General features: G+C 34.5%; 5 protein-coding genes across 13 annotated transcripts; 2 read left to right on the top strand and 3 right to left on the bottom strand.

The window, feature by feature from the left end:
- The first annotated feature begins 446 nt into the window (after positions 1-446).
- LOC140818032 (azadirone synthase LFS-like) lies at positions 447-6,627 on the top strand. Of its 7 annotated transcripts, none has more exons than XR_012114894.1 (11): positions 447-619; positions 1,444-1,639; positions 2,675-2,773; positions 3,020-3,071; positions 3,991-4,112; positions 4,197-4,297; positions 4,379-4,437; positions 4,865-4,921; positions 5,408-5,453; positions 5,940-6,190; positions 6,328-6,627. XR_012114894.1 is itself a non-coding variant. In XM_073177831.1 (11 exons), the coding sequence occupies exons 1-11, from the start codon at positions 509-511 to the stop codon at positions 6,413-6,415; spliced, it is 1,011 nt and encodes a 336-aa protein (XP_073033932.1). In that variant the 5' UTR covers positions 447-508; the 3' UTR covers positions 6,416-6,627. The 7 variants fall into 7 exon arrangements, 5 of the variants coding, with proteins under 5 accessions (XP_073033932.1, XP_073033933.1, XP_073033936.1 ...); XM_073177831.1 differs by having other exon boundaries at positions 6,111-6,190; XM_073177832.1 differs by lacking the exon at positions 6,328-6,627 and having other exon boundaries at positions 5,940-6,014; positions 6,111-6,174.
- Positions 6,628-9,842: 3,215 nt separating this feature from the next.
- On the bottom strand, positions 9,843-10,427 carry LOC140818719 (uncharacterized). The gene has a single exon (XM_073178762.1). The coding sequence runs from the start codon at positions 10,425-10,427 to the stop codon at positions 9,843-9,845; it is 585 nt and encodes a 194-aa protein (XP_073034863.1).
- A 4,990-nt stretch (positions 10,428-15,417) lies between these two features.
- LOC140818668 (pentatricopeptide repeat-containing protein At1g77170, mitochondrial) lies at positions 15,418-17,029 on the bottom strand. The gene has a single exon (XM_073178715.1). It carries the CDS (start codon positions 17,000-17,002, stop codon positions 15,584-15,586), a length of 1,419 nt encoding a protein of 472 aa, XP_073034816.1. The 5' UTR covers positions 17,003-17,029; the 3' UTR covers positions 15,418-15,583.
- Positions 17,030-17,637: 608 nt separating this feature from the next.
- LOC140818034 (uncharacterized) lies at positions 17,638-18,451 on the top strand. The gene is made up of 3 exons (XM_073177839.1): positions 17,638-17,889; positions 18,003-18,059; positions 18,194-18,451. The coding sequence occupies exons 1-3, from the start codon at positions 17,830-17,832 to the stop codon at positions 18,314-18,316; spliced, it is 240 nt and encodes a 79-aa protein (XP_073033940.1). The 5' UTR covers positions 17,638-17,829; the 3' UTR covers positions 18,317-18,451.
- LOC140818033 (protein CONTINUOUS VASCULAR RING 1-like) lies at positions 18,256-24,238 on the bottom strand. Of its 3 annotated transcripts, XR_012114895.1 has the most exons (8): positions 23,917-24,238; positions 23,060-23,112; positions 22,191-22,300; positions 21,744-21,911; positions 21,565-21,662; positions 20,769-20,895; positions 19,185-19,312; positions 18,256-19,083 (listed from the first exon to the last, which is right to left on the bottom strand). XR_012114895.1 is itself a non-coding variant. In XM_073177838.1 (7 exons), exons 1-7 carry the CDS (start codon positions 24,100-24,102, stop codon positions 19,308-19,310), a joined length of 747 nt encoding a protein of 248 aa, XP_073033939.1. In that variant the 5' UTR covers positions 24,103-24,238; the 3' UTR covers positions 18,256-19,307. The 3 variants fall into 3 exon arrangements, 2 of the variants coding, with proteins under 2 accessions (XP_073033939.1, XP_073033938.1); XM_073177838.1 differs by having other exon boundaries at positions 18,256-19,312; XM_073177837.1 differs by lacking the exons at positions 18,256-19,083; positions 19,185-19,312 and adding an exon at positions 19,639-19,965.
- Between the last annotated feature and the right edge of the window lie 1,396 nt (positions 24,239-25,634).

Here is a 25,634-nt window from a genome sequence, read left to right as displayed (position 1 = left end):
TGTTTTGGTGGTGAAATAGTAGACACGCGAGACTCAAAATCTCATGCTATAGCAGTCTAGTAATCACAATTAGCTCATCTTAATTTGGGGCATAGTTTATGGGCCAATCCATTTGAGACTTAAACGGGTCTTGAGTTATTCATTTGCATGGTTTGTCAAACGCAGTTTACAAGTTTTCAGGTTGGATTTGAGCACTTTCCAATTTTTACAAGTTTTCAGGTTGGATGTGAATTATTCATTTGCATGGTTTGTCAAACTCATGGATAATGGTGTGTATTCGATAAACTTTATGTTTTATGACGATAGAAATTGCAATCGCTATTATTGAATGTGCATTAGATAATTTTTTTATTTATAAAGACGAAAGTCAGTCGTTATTTTTTGATGTACATTGAATAAATATTAGAGTAATACAAAATAAACAAGGACAAGGTCCATCCATTGTGACAAATGTAATTTAGTTATTTATGTTCAATGCAAACAAACAAAAAAAATATTATTTGCAGGTATGTCGGCGGAAACAAGGACGCAACTTCCAGAATCGGCCAGCGTTTCAGCTCTGAAATGCATCGATCTTTCTAGCCCTGACATTCAGTCCTCCGTTTCACTACTCAAACAGGCAAAATCCCCTAGTTTGAATTACTCTAATTCAGTGTTTCACACGAATTAGTCGACTTCTGTTTGTATGATCCGGTTTACTGAGCGAAAACAGTGATGGGGGTTGATCAGAAGCCCTGCGACTTTTGTGGATTTTCCGAACTTTTTTTTTTATCACTGCATCTGAAGAAATAGTTTTTTGTTCTAAAGAAATTATATCCAACTATTACTGTTTTCATCGCTCGTTTTGCATTATTTTTCTGCTTCACATGATGTGTGTTTCTGTTGTTCTTTGGAGTATGGATTCTTTTGGTTGAGTGAGAGAGATTTGGGGGATGGTAATTGGGCTTTTGGAATTGATTGGATTCCAATATGAATTCTAAGAAATGATGATTATTGATTCTCTTGATTTTGTTATAATCATCAACCTCATTATTGATGGGAAATATTATAAAATAAGCACTCATAATATCTATCACAGTCTTCATAATCTTATATTGATTTGTGATGATCACAATAATATCGAATTCGAGCTTTTTTTATTTTTATAGTTTTATATGTGAATTAAAAATGAGCCACTTGGCTTGATTTCCGTTGAAGATTTTTCATGTACTATTTTATTTCTCATTTCATGTCAATGTAGGAGAACTACTACCAGAGGTGATTTGGGTTACTTGTGGATTAAAATTGATACTCTTTCTGTTTAACTTTATGAACTACAATGTTTGTTTAATTGTTTTCATAAAGGTTCAATTTTGAACTAAGATGCCAGTCTTGTTTCTCTCTCTCTTGTATATCAAAAGCCGATTTTGTATCCTCACACATTAGCTTATTAATGAAGTTTAGGCTTGCTTAGATACTGGGTTCTTCTATGTTATCAATCATGGAATTGACAATGAATTCATGGAGGAGGTTTTCTTCCAAAGCAAAAGATTTTTTGATTTGCCCATGGAAGAAAAGATGAAGCTTTTAAGGAATGAGAAAAATCGAGGCTATACCCCTGTTTTTGATGAACATTTGGATCCTGTCAATCAAATACATGGTTTGTGCTATTCTCTATAACTTTTGTCTTTTTGAGGTTATGATATTGTATTTGTAATATACATTAAGGAAGTGGCCCTTTAGAGAATCATCATGATATCTTTGGTATGGCAGTACTATGGCTCGTTTGGTTTTTCAAAATATAATTTCCTACACGGTATTAGTATATTAATAGCTCGATTGTCTAGCTTTTGTCTATTTTTTTAGATTATTTCTAAAATACCCATCAGTTTAATGTGATATTGGTATGCACACTAATATTTTTTATTTCTTTAGTGTTTTAATTCTTGATGTGTTTTTTTTATATCTCAGACTATGCATTAATTATTTTAATGATATCATACATTAAAATGTTACTCTCTCTATTGCTATGTGTTCTTATGCTAATATCCTTGTTCCTTCAACGATTTATATTTTGAATTGGTAAAAATGTCTTATCAAAGCTTTTAACAACAAAATAGTTGTATGGAAGATAATTTGTTGTCAGTTTGATAATTTTTTACTTATCTATTAATTTTAATATTATGTACTATGATTATTTCTAATATTTTGATACATACTCATTCCGAAAGCAATTATTTCAGATTTTATTCTACATGTATTGTGCGTGCCCCTTTAACTAGTATAAATGAACTCAGTTTACCAAATGTGTGGTTACTTCGGTGTCTAATAATTCTTATGTCATAGCAAATGGTCATTATTATAAGATAAAGGGATTTTGAGTCTGGAAAATCTGAAGCCAAACAGTTGCCTAAGTTTGGGCTGCACATAGAACTTGTGGAAAGAGGATTTTGTTACTCTTTCTCAAGTTTTTCTGCGACCTAAAATTGGTGTAAATTAGCCTCTTTTAACTCCTGTATGCTGGTTCAGCTTCTCACGCTGTGTTAAAAAAATCTACATGTTAATGGTTATAGTTGATGCGTGATAAATGAGGCGGTTGCATGATTGCTAGTCCGTTGGTCACAGCCATCTGGAATTTTTGGTGGTTCATGTATTTAATTGTGTTTAAATCTTATTGTTTCGATGCATGTTTCAGGAGATTATAAAGAGGGGTATTACATTGGCATTGAACTGTCTGAAGATGATCCTGATGCACAGAAACCATTCTACGGGCCAAACCTGTGGCCGCGTGCAGGTAAATATTTTAGGTTGGATTGATTTTTTGCATAACAATTGGTTCAGAAAATAGTTGTCGAATGTTGAAGCCGCATTATGGTAACATGTGCATATTGTAAAATTGAATCACAAACCATCCATGCACACCCTTTAAGCATGTCATAGGATACCAATCATTACGAAAAGTACCAATTCAAAACAAGTTTGTACAAGTTGTGTTTTTATTGTGCATGCTTTGATGATCAATCATTATTTATTGTTGTAGACATCTTGCCTGCATGGAGGGAAACTATGGAGAAGTATCATCAGAAGGCACTGTTAGTTCCAGTTGTCCTAAATTTTGCGATACACATTATTTATTATCACATAGACACCTCCATGTAATTCCAATTTGGTGAATCTTTTCGTTGTTGGAGGTTTAATTATATCTGTATAGTCCATTTCTATATGCTTTTTGAATTATTTCCGATTTTTTCTGGTATTTTGTAAATTGCTAATGTCACTGAAATAAAACATGAGAAAATCAGATGATTTATTCAAATAAAAGCAATGCATAATGATAATGACCTCTAATGGTTTCATGGTTAATGTAGTTTGATGTTACTATATGGCAATGGCACCTGAATTATTAGCATATGAAAAACGAACTCATATCCGTGCCTTGATTGACAATGCTTCATCCCCTATTTAAGCTCATACTTAGTAACTAGTTGTCTGTGTCATAACTTTGACGACAACCTATGAGCCTGCAACTTATTATTTTGTTCTGTGAGACACCTCTTATTCTGTCACGAGGAAGACTCATTTCATCTATTGAATATATTTAAATGTTCTAAATTCTGGATAATAATGTGAGTTGTCTTTGTGGCAAGAAAATAGTTTCTAGCATGATGCTTAGTGGCAAGCCCGTAAATTTTACAATTAAGAAAAAACTAATGTTTTTACTTAAAGGACCACGTGATATTCAAGCAGGCACCATTAGTCCTATGATCTTTTATTTAAATCATAAAGGCACAATATACACTTTTAACATTCTCGTGAAGTTCTCTGAATATTAATCTTCTTTGTGTGACTGGTGATACATTTATTGTTTCTCCTCCTTTATATATTTATAATTTTTAAAAAAAATCATCTTTTCTTCTTTCAGATTACCAGAATTTACCAATCCTTCGAACTGTATTCCGTATGATCAATTTTCTTTTTTCCTTATTCCCCTTTATATTTATTTGTCCACAGTGAAGTAGCAAAAGCTGTTTCACGATTGATAGCCCAGGCACTTGATTTAATATTTGACTTTTTTGATCAAACCGAAATGCTTGGAAAACCCATTGCAGTCTTGCGGCTTCTACATTATTCAGGTGATGATTAATTTAAATTTAATGAAGAGTGGTATTTCTTGATTGACACTATTTAAGTATTTGTGAATTGTGACTATGATTTAGATCAGGTTTCTGAGCCTGCAAAAGGCATATTTGGAGCTGGGGCACATTCTGATTATGGTTTAATTACTCTTTTGGCTACAGACAATGTCTTTGGCCTTCAGGTATGGATTAAGATAAAAACTTTAAAATACTCTTTCGTTAATTTTCCTCGAATATGTTCTTGAACCTTGTAATATACACAGATATGTAGAGACAAGGATGCTAATCCTCAGATATGGGAATATGTCCCTCCATTAAAAGGGTAGCTTTATGTTCTGTTTCTTATCTTCTCAGGAAGAATTTTCCTTTCCTTATGTTAGTGGTTTTCTAGTCAATTATTGTCCATGCATGATCTGAAATATGCAGTTGGTCGCCTAAAACATTTTATTTTTCCTGGAAACATTCTGCGATATTCCTGTTTGAAGGATGCAAAGAAATCGTCTATTTCATTGTTCACAATTCTGGAGTGATTGGTGCGGTATCAAAATGTTATTTCTAACATTGGATTAACAATTTCAAAGGATTAGTTATGTACCAAGTCTTAAGAATTGAACAAGTTGTACATGTATTTTCTAACCTTTATATACATTAAAAACTTTGGCTGTCTGAACTTCAAATGCATATTTAGATGTTTATCAATTTAGTGACGATGCTTTCTCAATATCTTATTGCTGGTACTTGATTTTCAGGGCATTTATCGTAAATCTTGGCGATATGCTGGAACGCTGGAGCAACTGTACCTTCAGGTAATGTGCAAGTGTATAGAAGTATTTTCTGTTAGCAGTGTTTTATTCCCTGATTTGGAGCTGACATTCGCATAAAGTTGGCCGCTTGTTGACTTGATCGCAAAATATTGGCATGTTTTGTAATGTAGCAATATAAGTTTTAAAAATGAATATAATCATGATGTAATTATTTGATGTGATTCTTTCATTTGGAGCAGCAATAAATACCTGTCTGCCCTATTTTGAATTCAATAAACTTTTCTGACTTTTGGTGTCAATGTGCTTACTTACTGACCATATATACTCTATGCAATATTAAGGCATTGGTGCGAGTAGAAACTTGATTTTGTATTTCACAATTCATATTTTTGAATGCATGGGAGGTCCAAGTTTGTTAAATTTTCTCCATCGAATCTCGATCGACTTACCGATTATAGGAAATGTATGGATACTTTGCATATGAACTTGCTAGGTTATAAAAGTGTTTGCTTTTATTTCTCTATACAGGTCTACCTTACACCGGGTAGTGTGTACTGGTCAAGAAAGATATTCTGTAAGGCTTCCAAAGTTTTTGAAATTTCTCTTCGTGTAGTCTCCCTTGGCGAGTTCCTCTTGTCATGCAATATCTCTTATGTTTAATTTGTGCATGGTTGTTTCTTGTTTTTGTTTGTTTCATCACCGACCATCCATGCAACCCAGCAAAGGTTAGAAAACATATGTACCTACTCCAGCAATGGGTGAGATCGTACTGCAATGGGATTTTCTTGGCTAGACTAGGTAATAGTGCAGAACTTGTGGTCTGCATAGGCAAAGAGTATTGTACTGATTCTAGCCATGAACAAACCATTGATCTGATCTTGTCGGAGTGGGTCATGAATTGAAGTGGATTTACGTCTTTTCAATTTGGGATCGAAACACAGCCCTTTAAATTAAGAGCACTTGGGAAAGTTCACAAGTTTTTGGTTGATCTTCTCTGCCGTCATTAGATACCACATAGAGTGTAAATAAAGTGAGATAGCTTCTTTTGCAATGTGAAAAGGTGTCTATTTTGGAGAGCCCGAATGTGTGAGCTCAATTCCAAGTTCTGGTCATATTTCACTACGGATTGGACTGGGTATTGTCTGTGTCTGTTCTGAATCCACCTTAATACTTTTTTGTTTGGTACGGCAAGACAGGATGTCAATCAATCTTGATTAACGTTCTTCTACAGATAGCTTACTTTGTTGAACCTAATCACGATTGCATTGTAGAATGCCTGCAAACATGCCAATCACAGAAGAATCCTCCCATGTGAGTACATCCATAGTGCTAGCTTTTTTTCTTATAGTTGATTCTAATATCACTACTCCTTTTGCCAATATTGTTTTCCTTTCGCATGTTAAATCTCTAGATTCTTATTTTATATAATGCAACACAATGTTTTTTAGGTTTCCTCCAATAAAATGCCAAGATTACCTAGATATGAAGTACAAAGATACTCATGCTGACTTGAACTCCTACCACGTTTCTAAATGAGGTTACTGATGTGGAAGGTGATGCCACCTCAGGAATTTCGATATGCATAGACTGGGCAAGTGTTTCCTCTAGTAACACACATTGATTTATGTAAAAATATACTTATATTGGCCTAAGAAGTGAAAATTAAGTCAAATTTATGTCTTGATGGATTTGTGTATTACACCGTTTGAGTTTACACGCTGATCTTCTATAAATGATGTTTTTTTTTTTCTGAGTTGGGAGAGATGTTTGTGACTATTGAGTATCGAACTTGACCTAAAACCTCGTCTTAAACTTGGGCTCTAGTGTCAGATCTACAAGTCATCGACTACTTTTGATTGAACCCTGTTATTCACAGGAAGTATTTTGCATCTAGCATTAGGAGTCTCTTATCCTATGTATGATTAATTGTATCTAAAGTTCCTATTCGACATGTTGCATTGTAGAATGTCAGTGGCTTTGGGACCCTAAACTGAGTTACATTAGATTCAATTTGTGATTGCCAGTCAAATGTTGTTGAAATTACCATAACCGAAAATGCATTATTTCCACAATTTTGACCTTAACTGCCTTGTCATATTTTGTACATTCAACGCTTATCACCTTCTGGATTTTGCCAACTGATCTTTTCAAGTCCTGTATTCGTTGGTAGAATTCTGACTCCACGGGTACGGTGGATATCCAGACATGTTAATACTTAGCTCAATTTCGAATCTTGAGGTGCAACAGTCAATAACCATGCTGTTTATGTCATTAGTTACACGAACATAACCTCTCGGCTCAGTCAGTGTGGCGACGAGTTCTCTTGTCTCGCTGGCTTTTGAAGTCGTAAAATTTCGCGATCATCATCCTTAGCCAGGATCCATCCGCTCCCTTTTGAGGCATATGAACCCCCCTGCTTTTCAAATTTGGAAAAAGCACTACTTCAAACTCTCAAAGTATTGTATGGGATAAAAACGATTTATCTTTCGGATTCGGAAAATGTCTCCATATTTTTGGGGGCAAATAGGAGGTGGCTAGCTTTTTCCAAGTTAAGAACCATTATTTGCACTTAATGTGGCTTTGGCTGGCTCGAAGTAAGTTTACATGGAAGTAACACCTATTGGTAGCTGCTATCACCAAACAGAAATATAAGAATCTTTTGAAATATGATGCATGACTGGATAAGAATGATTTCCCAATGAATAGAGCCTATCAAATAAAGAATAAAGGCTGCAAGAACAAAAAACATTCAACGCCCCTTTTTATTGCGAGAGAGACTTTTATTTAATAATGGGAAATTATGTCCACAACCTATTCAACCTAGTATTTATTAGTTGGTTAGTGGTATGTTTCTTTGCCATAGCTTTTCTGTCTCGGAGATATCTGTGTGCGGTTTGGTTGAGGTACTATTTTAGTGGCCTATTTGAAAGTGGTCTCAGACGGGTCAACATATTTGGGTAACGAGTTAGTGAGACGGATCCATCCTACTGATATTCAAAATAAAAAATAATACTTTTAGAATAAAAAGTAATAATTTTCATGGATGATCCAAATAAGAGATTCGTCTCACAAATACGACCCGTGAGACCGTCTCATACAAGTTTTTGCCTTGAGTAACGGGGCGGGGTCGTCAGCTAGTTTGTTTAAAATATATTTTTTATTATATTATTTCAATGATGCATGCATGCTTGATGAGTTTATGTTGATGAATTTTGAATGATTTATATTATTTGCAATAGTTTATTAATTTGATAAAATTTGAAAGATTTATGTATTATTTATAACGTTTTATATGCGATTAATGAATCTTGAAATAGTTTATTATTTATAATGATTTATATATGATAATATATTGATGAATTTTGAAAGATTTATATTATTTATAATAATTTATGTATGAGTTTTTTAAACAAAACGTGGCGGGTGTGGTGGGTAGGCCTGCTCGGTTTTCGGCAGGGCAGGACAGGATGGTATGTTATGTTTGACAACTCTAAGTAACTCTTTTTGTTTTGGAATTTATCTATTAAGTATTCAAAAAGTTTGGTTTTGGTGTGTTGATTTTTTGGCTTTTGGTTTTATTTCGTAAGCATATGTGATACCAAAAAATATTGATGTATTTCCGAAAAATATTGGCCTACATGGTGACGTATTCGTCACCATGCCAAAAATCAAAATAGTTGGAAATTAAAATTTTATATATCAAGTCTAAAGTTTGACAAGTTAATAGATTAAACACAAAATTAAAAAGTGACCAAAACATTAATTTTCAATATAATATATCTACTTATTATAGATCAGGAGGATCTTAGACTAACTAAATTTGGTGTCTTTTGACATAAAAAATATCGTATTTGCTTTCATATGTATTGAAGCTAGAAAGAGCATGATTCCAGTAGTTTTTAATCGAGATAATAAAAAAATTGTGGGGAGATTTTGTTTAAAGTTGCATAATAATAGGAAGTTTCTTCCCATTAGATCTGTACTTAACATCTCCAACCGTTGGGAACGATAACTACGACTATAAATTAACACAAAAAATTTCATGAGATGATCTCATGTGTTTATTTTGTGAGACGGGTCTCAAACTCAAGTCATGAAAAATATTATTTTTCATTGTAAATATAAATCAAATTTATACGTTTCACGAATAAATCGTCTCAAAAGAGACTTACTGAAAAACTAAAAGAGAAAAATCAACCAGTGTAGGTTGTTAAATAATATGACTTAAATAGGCCAGGTCTGGTCATCGTCATGATCCGGGTGGAAGAACCAATATATGTTATCGATCTTATACACATCTAGTTTATCCAAACGAGTCGTGTCCGAGTCTGATACTATCGCAATGTACCCTTAATTCCATATGTCGTGCATGAAAAATGACGTTTCAACCATTTGGGAGACTGGAACACGTTGAGTCACGAGTTCGAGTGGCCTTATTTGTAGCAGCAATTAATTATTGCTAGCCTTTGAGCCAGCCATCAACTTCAATGTCAAGTATATTTAATTTCTGCTCAAAATTTTAGCAACTTTTTGTCCAAGAAACAGTAACTGAATATTTAAAATTAAGGAATAAAAATTTAAAACATAAATCTATTCAATGAATTTTACTTTACTTTGATATATTTTACAATATAGGAAAAAATATGTACTATGAATTAATTAATAAATGCAATATATTCTCCCCATTGTACTGATGTTCCATGCATTTAATTATTTGAAGCTAACTATATAATTAAATAATTACTTAAATTTTGATTTTATAATTCTAATTTTTTTAAAAAAATATAATAATTTTATACCAAGAATATATACGTTTGCCAACTAGCTCGTTTTGCATGCAAATCGTGGTAAAAATAATAATAGAAGTTGTCTTACACAGGACCACAATTACCCTGGAATTAAGATGTTGAAAGAACAGTGGGAAAGAAACAAATTAGATTACAAGTTGCTTCGAGCTATGGATCTATCGAGCCCATTTGTGATATGGTGATGGAGATTCCAACGCCGCTATTCTCTTCTGGTTCTTCAAATCCTTGTAGAACTTCTTGATGAACACCTCTGCATCTTTGTCCACCTGGTGGTTTTTGTCAGCATCTTTCAGCTGGGTCGCCAGCGAGTCCGCCGCCATGCAGGTTCCACGGGGCGCTGGGGAAGCATCCGGGGTGTTGTCATCGTCGTCGTAGTCTTTCAAGATCTCGAACACCTTTTGCACGACATTAATCTCTTGAGCCGTATGGCGGCGGAGGCCATGGTATTGGTGGTGGCGATGATTCTTGACGGGGGTGTTGCTGCAGCTGAACTCATACTCCCGGGGGGAGATGAACGACATGCGAGAGTCGTCGGATCGGCAGGTGAGGGCCGCGAAGTAGGTGTGGTGGCTGTGGAGGATGAGCTTATTGATGGCCTCGCTCGCGAGTTTGCCTTGGCTGAGGAGCATGTGGAAGTCCAGCAGTAGCTTGCTCTTGCACACGCCTTTTCTCATCATGTAGAGCATTATTTTCAGCATGTTCCAATACTTCTTGCCTATCTCCTTCGGGCTTTTTTCCATTTCCACCTTTTTTTGTTTTATTTTGTATTTCTTTTGTTTGGAGAGGAGTGAGTTAGCTGTGGGAGAGATTCGATGGAGAAATTAGTTGATTGTTTGGTGGTTGGTTCAGTGTTGAAAAATAAAAAGAAGGGGTTATTTATATAGAGACATTACAAGAAATTCTGCATACAATAACACACAACGACGGGTTTTGTGAGGAACCACAAAGAATAAGTGCAAACAATATGGTATTTATTCAAGACCCTACCACACCCACTCAACCACATGCACGGGTAGTAGTTAAAAATGTAAAGCTAGAGGTTAACTGTTGGACCTGCTTTGTTTCTTTAAGGTTATGCTACACCCAATTTATTAGACGCATTAAAACGTGATGTAAACAAATCGAACTGGTTCGTAAGAATGAAATTATCGATTTTGACTCAAACTCAAATATATTCGAATTATTTAATTCAGACTATATATGTTTTGAGTGAGTCTTATGTGAGACCGTCTCACGGATTATAATATGTGAGACGGGTCAACCCTACCCATACTCACAATAAAAAGTAATACTTTTAGCATAAAAAAGAATACTTTTTCATGGGTGACCCAAATAAAAGATCCGTCTCACAAATACGACCCGTGAGACCGACTCACACAAGTTTTTGTCATATGTTTTATAGTTTGCGAGTTGCTTGCATAGTATATTAAATAAATATATTTTGAACATTTTGAGATTTTATTTTTGGAAAATTAATTAGATAACATGCAAATATTGTTAAATATTTCAAGTGGAATCAAAGTTGAACTCTAGTTCAAACCGAATCCGAACATTTTGTTAAGATTAGAAATGTGTTGAGAGAGAAAGTGAATAAATATTTTAAAATATTTTGCGAGTAACTTTTGAAGTCAAGCTGAATTAGCAGCTCAAGTTCAGTTCTCGATCATTGCTACAAGTAACTAAATGTATTTAGAAGTTCATAAAAAGATTGTGTTACAAAGGGAGCTGATATACTTAACGAATAGTATAATGTATACACATATAACTTGCTGGATGCAATAATTGTCCCTACTTAGTAGAGCGATCGAACCGTAGTGCTTGTGCTGCTGTACGATTTAAAAGATTTGAGTTGCACCATTACCACTAGCTATAGCTTTTGGTAAAGCAGTAAGCACTCGATCCTACATAATTAAAAATAGATAGAGTTGATAATTTGTTTATGGAAATCGAAAGGAAAAACTTCTACGTCTTTTTTTTTTATTTTTTGTTTCCAGAAGGATTCCACTAACTATTTTACAAGCCTACTTCAGCTCAATTCAACAATCATATTGAGCTGAAATCCCTGGCAATTTCTCAACAACTATAGTATTTTTAGAAACAAACTTATGAAAGTTTTACAAACAATGCTCTACTCAAATATGTTATAATACAAAAGCTTGAGTGTGAATCAAAATGCACAAAATGATCTTGAAATGAGCTAATAAAGATTCATAGCATATGCAATCAGCTTGAACAAAATAAGGCACGAAGAGATGTTGAAGACTTCAAATGCTGTTTGAAAAAGCAAATATATTGCTGTAGTAGTCCAAACACTCTGAAGCATTGATCTTTTTATAAGTGTTGGTTAATACCAATGTAAATAAATGTATCTGGTACGGACAACTGCACTGTATATATCCGACACTCATGTAGAAAATGTCACATGTTCATGTCGTCTATTCAATTATAGTACTAAACTATAAATTTTCTTATACACTAGCTAGATATGAAAACAAACAACTTTTTATTTTGTTACGAAGAGAATGATATTCACAAAAAGACTTGGAGAGATCTGACAATTAACTGCAAAGAATGTCTTCGGATCGGTTGGACTGTCTCAATGTCAACTTGATAAGTGAACTGATTCCATAGTTATCAGTCTGACAGGTCCAAAATCTTCTTAATATTCGACTCGACTGGATTCGAAGCCCAAAACTTGAATTACTCAAATTTAATCGATCGATTTTAATTGGTCATCTAAATTATCTCTTAAGAAATCAATATGAAATATTGTTACGCCCATTGTTCTGATATACTCCACATCTCATGGGATTCAAGATGTGTTCAAGCCTGCATGAGCTTAGCTCAGTTGATCAGCAGCAGTAAATCTTGGAGAAATGACCAGGGATCGAGTCTCGCAAGCGGCAGTGTGAGAGTTAAATTCCCTCCAATGAGGGGGAATCTCTTGTGCGCGGCGTAGCATAAGGTCTAGCTGCTGCTGGTTGGCTGAGTCACCATGATTTACCTCCTCTCACATTCCTGTCGGGCCGGGGGGTGAGGGACACCAAAAATGAGCGATTTCACCTTTTTGGAGCAACAAAGATGTGTGTTCAAATACTATTTTATGATAAGATAACAAACATTCTTTCCATATTGAGTGTGACGGTAAATTTTATATATATATATATATATATATATATATATATATATATATATATATATATATATATATATATATATATATATTAGGAGTAGGAATTATTGAGTGTGACGGCAAATTAATTTTGCGAGCATTTATATCCACAAGATTAAATGAGTATCGGACCGTCTACTTTTCTCTCTCAGCATTAATGAACTCTGAAATGGACAATGCGTAAGCCGAGGGGTCACCCACGATTATTTAATCTGGTCCCGTAATTAATTCCATTCCACCCATTTATATAATTTCAATTAATTCTATATATATATATATATAAAATTATATTAATTCTATATATATACACACACACGTAAGTCGAGGGGTCACCCACGATTATTTACTCTGGTCCCGTAATTAATTCCATTCCACGCATATATGCAATTTCAATTAATTAATTAATTAATTAATTATATATATATATATACATATTTATATTTTTAATTGAGGTAGCAAACACCTAGTGAATAAATAATTTTTTTCAAATTTCCCACATCGTCTGAATTGAATATTTGAGAATTACATATATAGACTTAGGTAATCATCTCTCTAGAACTAACTTTTGAGGTAGAGTTAAATACAATTCTCACTCTCAACATGATATTAGAGACACGTTTCGATATATCTTGGCCAAGGCCCACCACCGTTATGTGGACGTGAGAGAGTGTGTTAAATGTTTTACATCGGCTGTATTAAATTCTCGAGAATTCTATATATGTATTTGAACAATCTTCTCTCTTTGAGCTAGATTTTGAGCTTGATTTATATCCAAATTCTAATATTGACAATTTTAATATGTTTCATCACATCACATAGGTGAGTGTCACATCAACGATGAATACAAATGTGAACATGAATGGAAGAAAATTAGATCTATATATATACAGTTTTGTTATCCTGCACACCCACCGTGCACACCTCCGTGAGCACCTATGAGGTGTCACTCACCTATTGGATGTGATGGAATATAGAAAAATTGCGCATCTAATGGGTGAGTGACACCTCATAGGTGCTCACGGAGGTGTGCACGGTGGATGTGCAGGATAACAAAACTATATATATATATATATATATATATATATATATATATATATATATATATATATATATATATATATATACACGTGATATAATTCTTATTAATTTTTGCCTCTGCCTCTCAATTTCTTTTTCTTTTGGTGTATGAATCATGAATACGAGGGGGATATATGTTGGTTTATTAATCGGAAAATTTAAATTTTAAAAAGCATTAAATAATAATATAAATGATGCATTTTAAATTAATATGTCTTTGGCTCCTCAAGATGTCACTTCTTTTTATGATAATCAGTAATTCATTTAACATCAAGATCTTAAATTTAAGATGACGTCTTAACTTCATACCCTATTATAATAATCATATTCCCAACTTTTAAAAAAATACGACTTATTCTAATGGTTTCCTTACTTTTCAATGTGTCGACGATAACAATTGCAACAACCCCACTTTCATATTTTTGCTTCTGCTATTTGAACAAAAATTTGGGAACGATTAAATGATTCATACACCAAAATAAAAAGAAATTGAAAGGCAAAGGTATTCAAGGCAAGCCCATTTTATCCAGAATAAGTCTCTTGTGAGATGGTCTCACGAATCTTTATCTGTGAGACGGGTCAACCCTAATGATATTCACAATAAAAGGTAATACTCTTGGTATAAAAAGTAATATTTTTTTTATGAATGACCCAAATAAATATATCTCACAAACTACAATCTGTGAAACCGTCTCACATAAGTTTTTGTCTTTCATCCATCGACCTCGAAGTGTGTATTAAACACATATTTAGCCAAGAGTGGACACCATTTATTCTCAAAGGCTTCACTGATAGAGCATTATCTTAGCTTTTCCATAGATAGGTGGAAAATTTATCGGATAATCCAAAATGATTATTGTGAAATTTTGACTCAGTATGCCAATCGAGCAGGGTCTCAATCCAAAATGGTGGTCAACATGCACTAAAAGATATTTGATGATTAAAGACTGAAAATCGGTGGCTAATTTGTCTCTATTTCAAAATAACATGGGGCTGATTCAATGACCAAATGTTGCTTTTGGATTAGTTGATTTGATTTGTAAAAAAGATTTGCTAAATAGATTTTAAATTCATTCATCTTGTGTATATTTGAAATTTATCGTAATTATCACTGAAAATCGTTACTTGATATATATTGAATTTGAAATCCACCTCAGTTTTGACCATTGTTTTAAGTCAAAAATTTGAAATTATGGATACAAAATGATCAAATTCATCAGTACAAGCAAGCGTAGCCAATCCAAACTTTCAATGATCATTTCATTATTTTTCTAAATGGTGCAACTAAAAGGACAAATACGTTGGGTTGGGATAAAATTGGACTTTAATCAGGCCAAACTTATAACACCAATGTTAACATGCGGCATATTCTCCCCTCGAGAGGTGCCAAAATGGGCAAGACCCGTCGAGTTGGTCCGGCCAGCCATATAAATTAGGCGAGTTAGGTTGGCAATTTCTCATCCCATAACATCAAGCTAATTCGATAGAATGCTCATCATTTATTCACGACTATATTAAAGTTATGCTGCTGTAACAGCAAGTCACGAACTCTTATTGAGCTCATCATCAGCTCAAACTTAATTAACTGAGCTTGAGCAAAAAAAAATAAATTTGAGCCTCGAATCGAACTCCGATTAACATAAGGCTTCAGTATGAACCATCAGGCAAGCTATAAGCAGGAATCTTGGCCAGTTTCCTCTGCTTCATAATTTCCCTCATCCTCTCCACTTCTTCCCACATACAATGACTGGCATATATATTCGACAAAGCCACGAATACCCCGTCGTTCTCTGGCTCCAACTCCACCAAATGTTTACTCACCCATTCCCCCATCTGTGCATCTCCGTACTTTTCACATGCACCCATCAAACTCCCCCATATCACGACATTAGCTTTCATCGGCATCTGCTCCACCATAGACTTGGCCTCGTTGAGCAGCCCTGCACGGGCTAGCAAATCCACCATGCACCCATAGTGAGGTAATAAAGGCCAAATCCCATAAATCTTCGTCATTATGTCGAAATAATGTTTCCCCTGTTGGACCAATCCTCCGTGCACACAAGCACTCAAAACTCCAACAAAAGTGACGTGATTCGGCCAAATGCTAGCTTCTGTCATACGGTGGAAACATGCGAGGGCATCACTCACATGCCCGTGCGCAGAATAGCCAACAATTAGAGAAGTCCACGAGGACACATTCTTCTCCTCCATTTCACCGAAAACCGTACGAGCCAAGTCCATTCGACCACATTTTCCATACATATCTATAAGGGAATTCATCATAAGAAGGTCAGATTTTACGAAATCTTTAACCTGAAACACAAATTTGTGCAATTGTTGAGCTAAATTCAAGTCACCCAGATTACCGCAGGCCGAAGTGACACTAACCATAGTCACATCATCAGGCTTAAACCCACTTTGTTTCATTTCCACAAACATCTGTATGGCGTCCTTTGCACGCCCACCTTGCGATAACCCTCCTATGATAGCATTCCAAGAACCCAGTTTTCTGTCAGTACTGTTCACGAACACGTTGCGCGCATTTTCAAAATCACCCGCCTTACAATACACACTGATCAACCCACTCTCACAATACATGTCAGTTTCCAGCCCAAACTTCACAGCTATCCCATGCACTTGTCTTGCAAACTCAAAATCGTAACTTTGGCTCGCCGCTTTCAAAATAATAGGCAGTGAAAATGGATCAGGCGTGATTCCAGCGCGACACATCGTTATGTAAACATGTAACGATTCTGTGTATGATTCTAATCTCCCGTAGGTTCTACTGATGTTGTTATAATGGAATGAATCCGGGTAACATTCCATAAAATGGGTGCGAATCACATGGCCAAAAACCTGGCGAAGGTGTTTCAGATTTGTAGAATTTGATACAAGTAGCGCAATTTCTTTTGCTCGGTGAATTGGTTGGCGAGACGGGAGGGTGGCAGAATGGTTTTGAAGATCATCAGGTGGCGAACTGCGTATGGCTACATTGTGATTCAAATGGCAAAAGGCGAGGCTTTGATTTCTTGAATGTTTGAGAGAAATTTTCTTGAAAGACTTCATGCATTTTATTAATTTGGATCAAGCATGGGTTGGTATGCAAGAATGGGTATCATAACTATTTTTTGAAATATTTATACGTGATACGAGTCAAATAAAAAATAATATTTTTAATATAAAAAATAATAAATTTTTATGGATGAACGAAATAAGAAATATGTCTCATAAAATACGATCAGTTAAACTATTTCACACAAGTTTTTGCTATTATGCCATCCAAAATTAATTATTAATAAGCGGACGGGGTATTAAATTTATAAACTAAAATTAAAAATACGTTTAATCTGATTGGGTATCTAAAAATAATATAGTGGTTTTTAATCAATTATTTTTCACAATATTTTTTCGAATGAATATGTGGTTTCAAATTTGTCCAATATGATTTATTTGATTAACATGATTATGTTATTTCCGATACCCGAAAATAACATACAATTTCGGATATCCACGTGATCGGGTTGCTGTCGGATAGTAAAAAATATCCGAACTCGAAAAACTCGACCCGTGCTCACCCCTAGTCTATTACATATGATATATATATATATATATATATATATATATATATATATATATATATATATATATATATTATCTTGCACCAATCCGAAATTAATAATTTGATCATATATAAATAGTTATCAATTGGAAATGATTTTTTTTTTAAATTGTGCTAAATCAAAGATGGAATAATCCATGTTAATTGGAATATTATACGTGAATTTTTACCAATAAATTATATTTTTGTGAAGATAAAATTCCTTAACAAAATCTGCATAAGATTTCCAAACATTCATACTAGCACGAGCTTGACTTCCCCCAGCAGATCGAAGATGAAGCTGAAGCAGCTGGAGAGCTACCTTGGTTCTCTGCAACAGTTCGTCAACCCAAAGGTCTTGAATTTTTCCATGCTTATGCTGGAGTTTTCTTTGTGCGTATGCAAGTTTATTTGTTCGTTCTGTATATTATGATCAGTGTGAATTAAAGTATTGTTTTGATCAAACAGATTGAATTGGATCAATATCCGACAGGACCCCACATCGCATCTCGGTTGCTCTACACTGTTAGATTCTTCTCCTTTTCCTTACTTTTAGCGGATGCACTTTTCTTCATATGCTGAATTTATGCCTTTTTTTTGTTTGCCATTTATGTTTACCTTATGGTCATGAATAGATTCTGTATTTTGCTTAAAATTAGGCGGATAATTCATTTGGGGATGTGAACGATAAGGTTGTGGCAGATTTTGGTTGCGGCTGCGGTGCATCTCCATTACATCTGTCTCGTGTGGAAAACCACAAGTCCCACATAGACAGCATATAATTGGATGTTATCCCTGAACTAATCAGATATTCAAGATGTATAAAAATGAGACAGTATCTCTCCATGATGACATCCCATAGTATGTTATTTGTAAAGCTAGCAACAAATCTAGATATTGTTCTTTTCTGTCTTGCAGTTTCCAAACATCATCATCTTTTGAGTTTTACATTGAAAGATAATAATTCATTCTTTAATTTCAGCTGTGCATGTTTTGAATTTATGCAAATTCCAACAGTAAGTTGGTTAGTATGCACTAAAATTGTGTGGTTTCATTTTTATTTTTGTCGTTGTCTAGAGAGGCCAGACTTCTGCTAATTCGAAAAACTTGTTGTTCTTACGCGACTGAATTTGAAAGGTTTGACATGGTTTATTTTTTTTTCACGGTGAATGGCAATTGCAGTTGGATGTGGATTTCATCCAATGTGATATAAGGCACTTAAGATGGCGAGGTAGTTCTTTCTCTGGATCCACCTAACCAAAAATACAAAACTTACTTTGATTAATACATCTCTGTTACATTTGATGAATTTCTCTTGAAAGAGAGTATTCGAAACTTGCTTGGTGTAAAATGAACATACCAAAAACAAAAAAACGCACAAAATAAAGTTGACATTTTCTTCACGGTAACACATTGACTTCAGAACGTCTTTAAGTAGACCATCCGGTTCAAAGCTTACTAAAGACCAAGAAAATGCTTTCCCATGTAATAAATACCTTCCAATGTCTCTCACCAAATATATAGCCTGCTGTCCACTTATATAACACACCTGAGTTAGTTTATTCATGCTGTTATTACAACTTGAAATATAGAACAATACAGCTAATTTCACAACCAAACTCTTTGTTTATGGAGTAATACGGTACCGACCGAGCAAGTCTCAGTTACTTCTCATTAATAAGAACTCATAACTTCGTCCAGGAACCGTCTACTGATTCAAAATATTTTAAAATCATTTCCTAGACGTAGTTCTCGGACTGATCAGATTAGGCATCACCCTGTAAAACAACCATGCCATATGTTAACTAATGAAATTATGTGCCTTTATGATGAAGTTATATGGGTGGAATGAACTGACGCTGATAATTTGACATGAAATGGAGATATATAGATAAATCTCAAAGCACGTATAGAGATTGAAATAGTTTCCACTGTACTTCCATGAGAGGAACAAGAATGCACAACGCATTTGGACTGAAGAATTTGTATCTATCACACTGACTTAGTTGTTCCTCCCCAAGTAATAATGAGGACCAGTCATAACCAGAAACACGGCTCACCTTGTAAAATTTTGGATCGACAATGCTTACCAGAAACCATCAAGAAATCAAAGACTAGGAGCCGAGCACATTGATAAACTTGAAAGCTCCATCGAAAAGGAAAATAACAAAATGAGTCCTTATAATTTCATATTACTGAAACATTGAATAATAGTTACATACGTGACGGGAATCTATTACTTTAAGATGCTATCCCAAGTAAACTATGAGAACATGCCAGCGGCTAATCTACAAACATGTAAAGCAGTGAAGTAGAGAAAATGTTGTTCACATCCACTTTCATGCATCTCAGTTTCTATCGACTTGAATAATTCTTCGATCCAAGGTAGACAATATCTGGGGCATTGACATGCCACCAGACACGACAATTTCTGCACATAACAAACAAATAGTAAACATACAGGAGAGCACCAATGCTAATGAAGAACTATTTATTGAAGTCTTATTAGGCCTTGAGCATTCTTGAGCCTAATATCAAGGATTTGCATCTCAACTCCTCCCCCTGGTTTCTTTTTAACATATGTGGTGAAGGAACAAGAATATGTCAAGTCTGTTCATTGCATGGCAGCAGTGTTAATCAACAAAAGCTAAAACGCCTTCTAATGCCAGAGAAATAATAATTTACCTATGGGTAAAGCATTGTCACCTTGATTTGAAGTTATCAGCAGCATGGTATCGATAGACATTATCTATTGAATTTCGATATGATATTTTTTGTGTTTTTATGCACTTCAAATCTGTTAAATTTCCTCTGCTATTGCAAAGGTATCATTTTACATTTACTCAAAAAGCTTCACCAATGCCTTGAACTTAAGAAACCATCGATGAATATACTAAAAGGGAGTGCCAAGATACAATTTGATATTGATCAATATCCAAAATTTAAGATCACGTCACTTTCTTGCTCCGCCTCCAATTATTAAAAAACATGTTTCTTTACTCTATTGAGAGCTGTAGCTGCCTGCAGGCATCTCAAATTACTAAATCTCTGGTTTACCCGACACTGTTAGACTGCTATTCAATATCCAAGAGTTATAAACACAAGCACTTGTGAAATAGAAACATATGCCCTCAGGTATTGAAATGCCTTGTTGAAAAGTAAAATACCACATGAAGGCAAAAAAGTTGAGGATAAATTTTAGCAGACAGAAGATTCATGGCACAGGCATCATACCAATCCCTTCTCGAACAGATAGGTTTGGTCTTATAACATCTTTGGCACCGACCAAGAATATATCACCAATGTAAAGATGGTTTGTTGGGACATAAACACAGCATAGCTCTTCCTCTCCTGAATAATTCTGGAATCATAGATAAAATTTATGCAAACTTTGATATAAAACAATGGATCTATTGACTAAAAAAGGAAACAAAAAAAAGCAATAAACATAGATTATTCCATGATCACATCAAGGGAGATGCCATTATAATAGTGGTTACAAAATAGATCATTCAAGTCCAAATTTTAACCTGAATATGAAGAAACAAACAATTTAGAATTTTAGAGAAACTAAAACATTCTAAAATTGTATCGACTCATACTCATCCCACCATTTCAATCTTAAATCATAGGATTCATCGTGCCAAAGTTAGCACGAGGTGCCACCACAAGGCAAAAACCCAAAAACACAAACATTACATGAAATGAGCCGAGAAGAGACGAGACGAGCTAATCTTCTTGAGATGACTGATATATCACCATCAATAATAAGAAAAGAAGTCAAGTGGTAAAATGTTATTACATCAGCATTGTAGAAGTGGAAATCCCTCTACTTAAGGTCTTTATAGAGCAACTGTGTAAACAAATATTTAGAATTAACAATCAGATTATCATCATAAGCTGGAGAAATGAACTCTTAATATCCACAAAAACTAACTCAGATGAAAAAAAGGAACAAGTTTGAAGACAAAAATATGTAGCTTCCCTAAAAAAACAGTGCTAAATGAAAAAGATGCAAAACATGGCAGACCTGGAGGGTCAAAGATGAAGTTATGAACCCAAATGCATATTCACCAATGCGCGGATGCCTTATAATGGCCACTTCCTTGAAAGCCTGAGTGTTCTGATCTGCAATCAAATTGGAAAAGCTACGCTCCATGCTTACAATGTCTATCAACAAGAAAAATGCAAGAAGAAAAAGAAGTGTACCTGGAGATATAGCTGCACTAATTTGCTTGGAGGCATTGTAAATGTGACGAACAAATGGCATTCGCTTAATAAACCACTCGCCAAGGCTCAGAATAGAAGTCCCCAACCATGAAGACATAAATACTCCAACCAAGAAAATGAAAGTGATTGAGGTAACAAATCCTAGACCTAAACATAACATGTAGCAAATGTCAATGCACCAAAAGACGTGAGAGACGGAAAACATTTATCTGGATGCTTAATTGTTAACCATAGATATATGATACTGCAGCAGAAGGTGCCCTAAAGAAAACAAACAACATATTACAGCTTCAAATGGGTAGTTCAGCGAGATAACTCAAATTAACAGAGGCAATGAACGCATTAATGCACAGAATCAGCGCATATCATCAAAACGATTAATAATTTATTCCTACTTTTTTCATCATCATGTAATAGTAAGCTTACCAAATATATTGATCCCTAGTTGGGCATAGATTGGAGAGAAGAATCCATCCACAAAATGAATAAACCACCATGTAATATAGAAAGTTATTGCTATAGGAAAGAGGATGACACTGCAAATCAAAATAGTAAGAAAAATCAGTCACAACAAGAAGGATCACTCTATAGAGAAATTACTTCATCCTCTAATAAAAAGTGTATTACGTTCCTCCAGTAGTTCATCTTCTCTCTCACCAGCATAAATTCCACTTATCACAGCCTAGCAAGCTGGATTCACATTACTATCAACTGCGAACTTACAAGAATTTAAAGACCTTTTTCTTTGCAGGTGAATGATATGTAAAAATGAGATTTGGTGAAGAAGATGGTATGATGTTAGGGGCTTGCAATTCTTTGTTTTACTATCTGATTTTCAAAATGGGGACTAAAGATCCAAACATATAACAAAATGAAAATGATGCTCACGTCAAGAATTTTTATAAAGCCTCACACCGAGCATTGGCATTGGCTCGCATCACCTCTACCTTTACAATGATAATTTACTAACTCAAAGGCAAAATAATTTGAATGACTTGCTTTCGGACCTAAGATCTTGCACATTCTATTTGACACACAGACGTCAACAGATCAAACCTCCTTAGTTTGTTTAGTAAATCAAGAAAAGCCTTAACTTACGATACACTAAGTTATGAAAACATGCATAAATTAAGATAACCAAAACTAAGGGAACATCATGTTTATGTGCCAAAGAATGGAAACAGCGTAACCATTCAAACAACCAAGTGTCTAAGCAGGTCCTTCAATTATATGTTTGATGGTATCCTTCTAACTTAAATCACATATTACATAAAACAGGGATTTACAACAATTACCATCCAGTCATAAATTTCTTCGATGCCCAGCTCCTCACGACTTTGTAGAAGGCCTGAACAGTAAGCAAGACGGATGATAATATTTCACTATCCGTCACAGGAAGAATCACAGATTCTATAGAGGTACCACAATCCAAATTGTTCGCCGAAGGAAACAAATTAACATGACTCGGATGATACAAGCACAAGGTACACAGTACACGTAAACCTACTCCAAATTCAAGTGTTCTTCCTCATGTAGCTAAATTCACAGGGCCAATACATCACTGAAACCACTTTTAAAAGAAAAACGAAAGATAACTGGGCCTCTCCTCTCTTCTAATTTGGAACAGATGATCGAAAACAATTAAAAAAAACCTTTCACATGCCAGCGAAATTCTCACGCTCATCCTGAACAAGTTGAGTTACATTAGAAACAAATCCACCTTCCACAATTATAGCTAGGCCACACATTTCACCTCGGGTTTTAGAAATGCATGCGTGATAATTAAATTCCACAACTGAAGAATCGAACTAAGAAAGGTAACAACCAAATTTGGCAGGTTCCCTTTTACTATCTACACTTAATTAAACAATAACTCACAGATCATTTTTTTCTTCACAATTATCTGTCGCTGTCATGAAAACACCAAGCTTTCAGTCACAGCAATTAAACAAGCCCTCCAATCGTCATTACTGAACACCGCATTGCTCAACACAAAGCAAACATGCGCCAAATTTAGCAGATAATTAATGAGGACCCAAAAGCAACCACTTCCCGAAAAGTTCATCCAATCAAATAAATCAAACGACTAGTAATAACAAGGTAAACCCTAAAATGGGAAACTTGAACACAAACAGGACGCATATCATGATACCTCGCAGCCAGAATGATGGTGAGATGAAGAAGAAGAAGAGGGGGAGGGCTTGGAGGAGGAGGAGGAAGCGCCCTCGTCATCGTGGTGCTGATGGTGGTCAACAGAATCCGCTACCGGTATCAGAAGCTCTCGATCCCTTTCTCTACCGCTGCTCCCCATTATCCCTAAAGATTTCTCATCTCCCATCACTCACACGAAAAATTCACGATTAGATTATTCCTCGAGTGTACCAGTCTTGCAGATTTCGCCTTCTCTCCGAAGACTCTGCTTTTTCAACTTTAAGCTTAAATCAGTACTCGCGCAGCTCAACTTTTTTAATGGAGAATTGAGCTGAATGCTCGGCTCGGCTGGGCTCGACACGAGTCTCGAAAGGTTTTGACCTATTTCAAAATTATATCATAATAAATAAGAATTACAATTGTCACTTATGATATTATTCGTTTTGATCCGAGATCTCACAGCTTTAAAACATTTCACAAGAGGTTGATATACGCTCATTTAAATGTCCAGCATATCATCTATTGTTTGGCGACGTGAGATTTAAATAAGCGTATAGCATCCTCTTATGACGTGTTTTAAAATTGTGAGATCTCAAGATAAAACGGACAATATTATAAGTGGGCTGGACCGTGACATTATTGATACTTATTTATTATGATATAATTTTTAAAATAAATATACTCTTTTTGATATATGTCATCACAAAAATAAATAAAATAATTTTGAAATTAAAAATATGTATCTAATTAAATCTAATAAAAATATATGGGGTTAAAGCCATTTAAGTTAAGGGTAAAATTGAACTTTTAGTTGAATCATATACCAATTAAAACTACTTACAGTAATTCATGTACTAATTTGTCTATTTATCGATAGTTCATATATCAAAATTTTTTAGTACATATATAAAGCTCTTACGAATGAGGTAAATCTACATGAATTTTGAAAATGGAGGATTTCCACTTATTAATATTAGAGTATGTATTTGTGAGACGATCTCATGAATCTTTATTTGTGAGACGGGTCAATCCTACCGATATTCACAATAAAAAGTAATAATCTTAGCATAAAAAGTAATATTTTTTCATAGATTACTCAAATAAGAGATATGTCTCACAAAATATGATCTGTGAGACTGTGTCACACAAGTTTTTATGTTAATTTATTATTCTATCAATTATATACTTTTTAGACATTTCGCATAGACCTATTGCGATAACACCATTTTGGCCTAAGCACAAAATTTTAAATTTTAATTATGAGGATGTGTTTAGATTTTATGAAGTTTTTTATAAGCTACAAATATTAACCAAGGAAAATTACATATTTTGTCTTTTATTTTTAATATTTGCTATTTTGGTCATCTGTGTTGTCAAAATTTAGTCTCATTTCTGTAATTTTTCGATTTGACAATTTTATTATATTTTCATCAAGATTGCAGGCATGTCACTGCACGCGTCAATTACATTCGGTATCACATTGATGTCAATATCAAAAAAATGACTAAAACTACAAATATAACGACTGCAATTTGAAAATGACGGAAAAATAAATATAAACTACCAAAAGACAGTTTTCTCGTAATGTTCTTTTACAAACGAGAAAAAGGTAAAGACAACCGTTCTGCATATTCTCACATCCCAAAAATATACAACCAAACAATAACAGTCTCGTTTCTCTAGTTTTCTCCGATAGTTCTGATGCCAAACTCAATTTAT

Source organism: Primulina eburnea, chromosome 17 (assembly GCF_022965805.1).
Source record: "Primulina eburnea isolate SZY01 chromosome 17, ASM2296580v1, whole genome shotgun sequence".
Lineage (NCBI taxonomy): Eukaryota > Viridiplantae > Streptophyta > Magnoliopsida > Lamiales > Gesneriaceae > Primulina > Primulina eburnea.
Note: the sequence above shows the minus strand (reverse complement) of the source record. Positions and strands in the feature narration are given on the sequence as shown.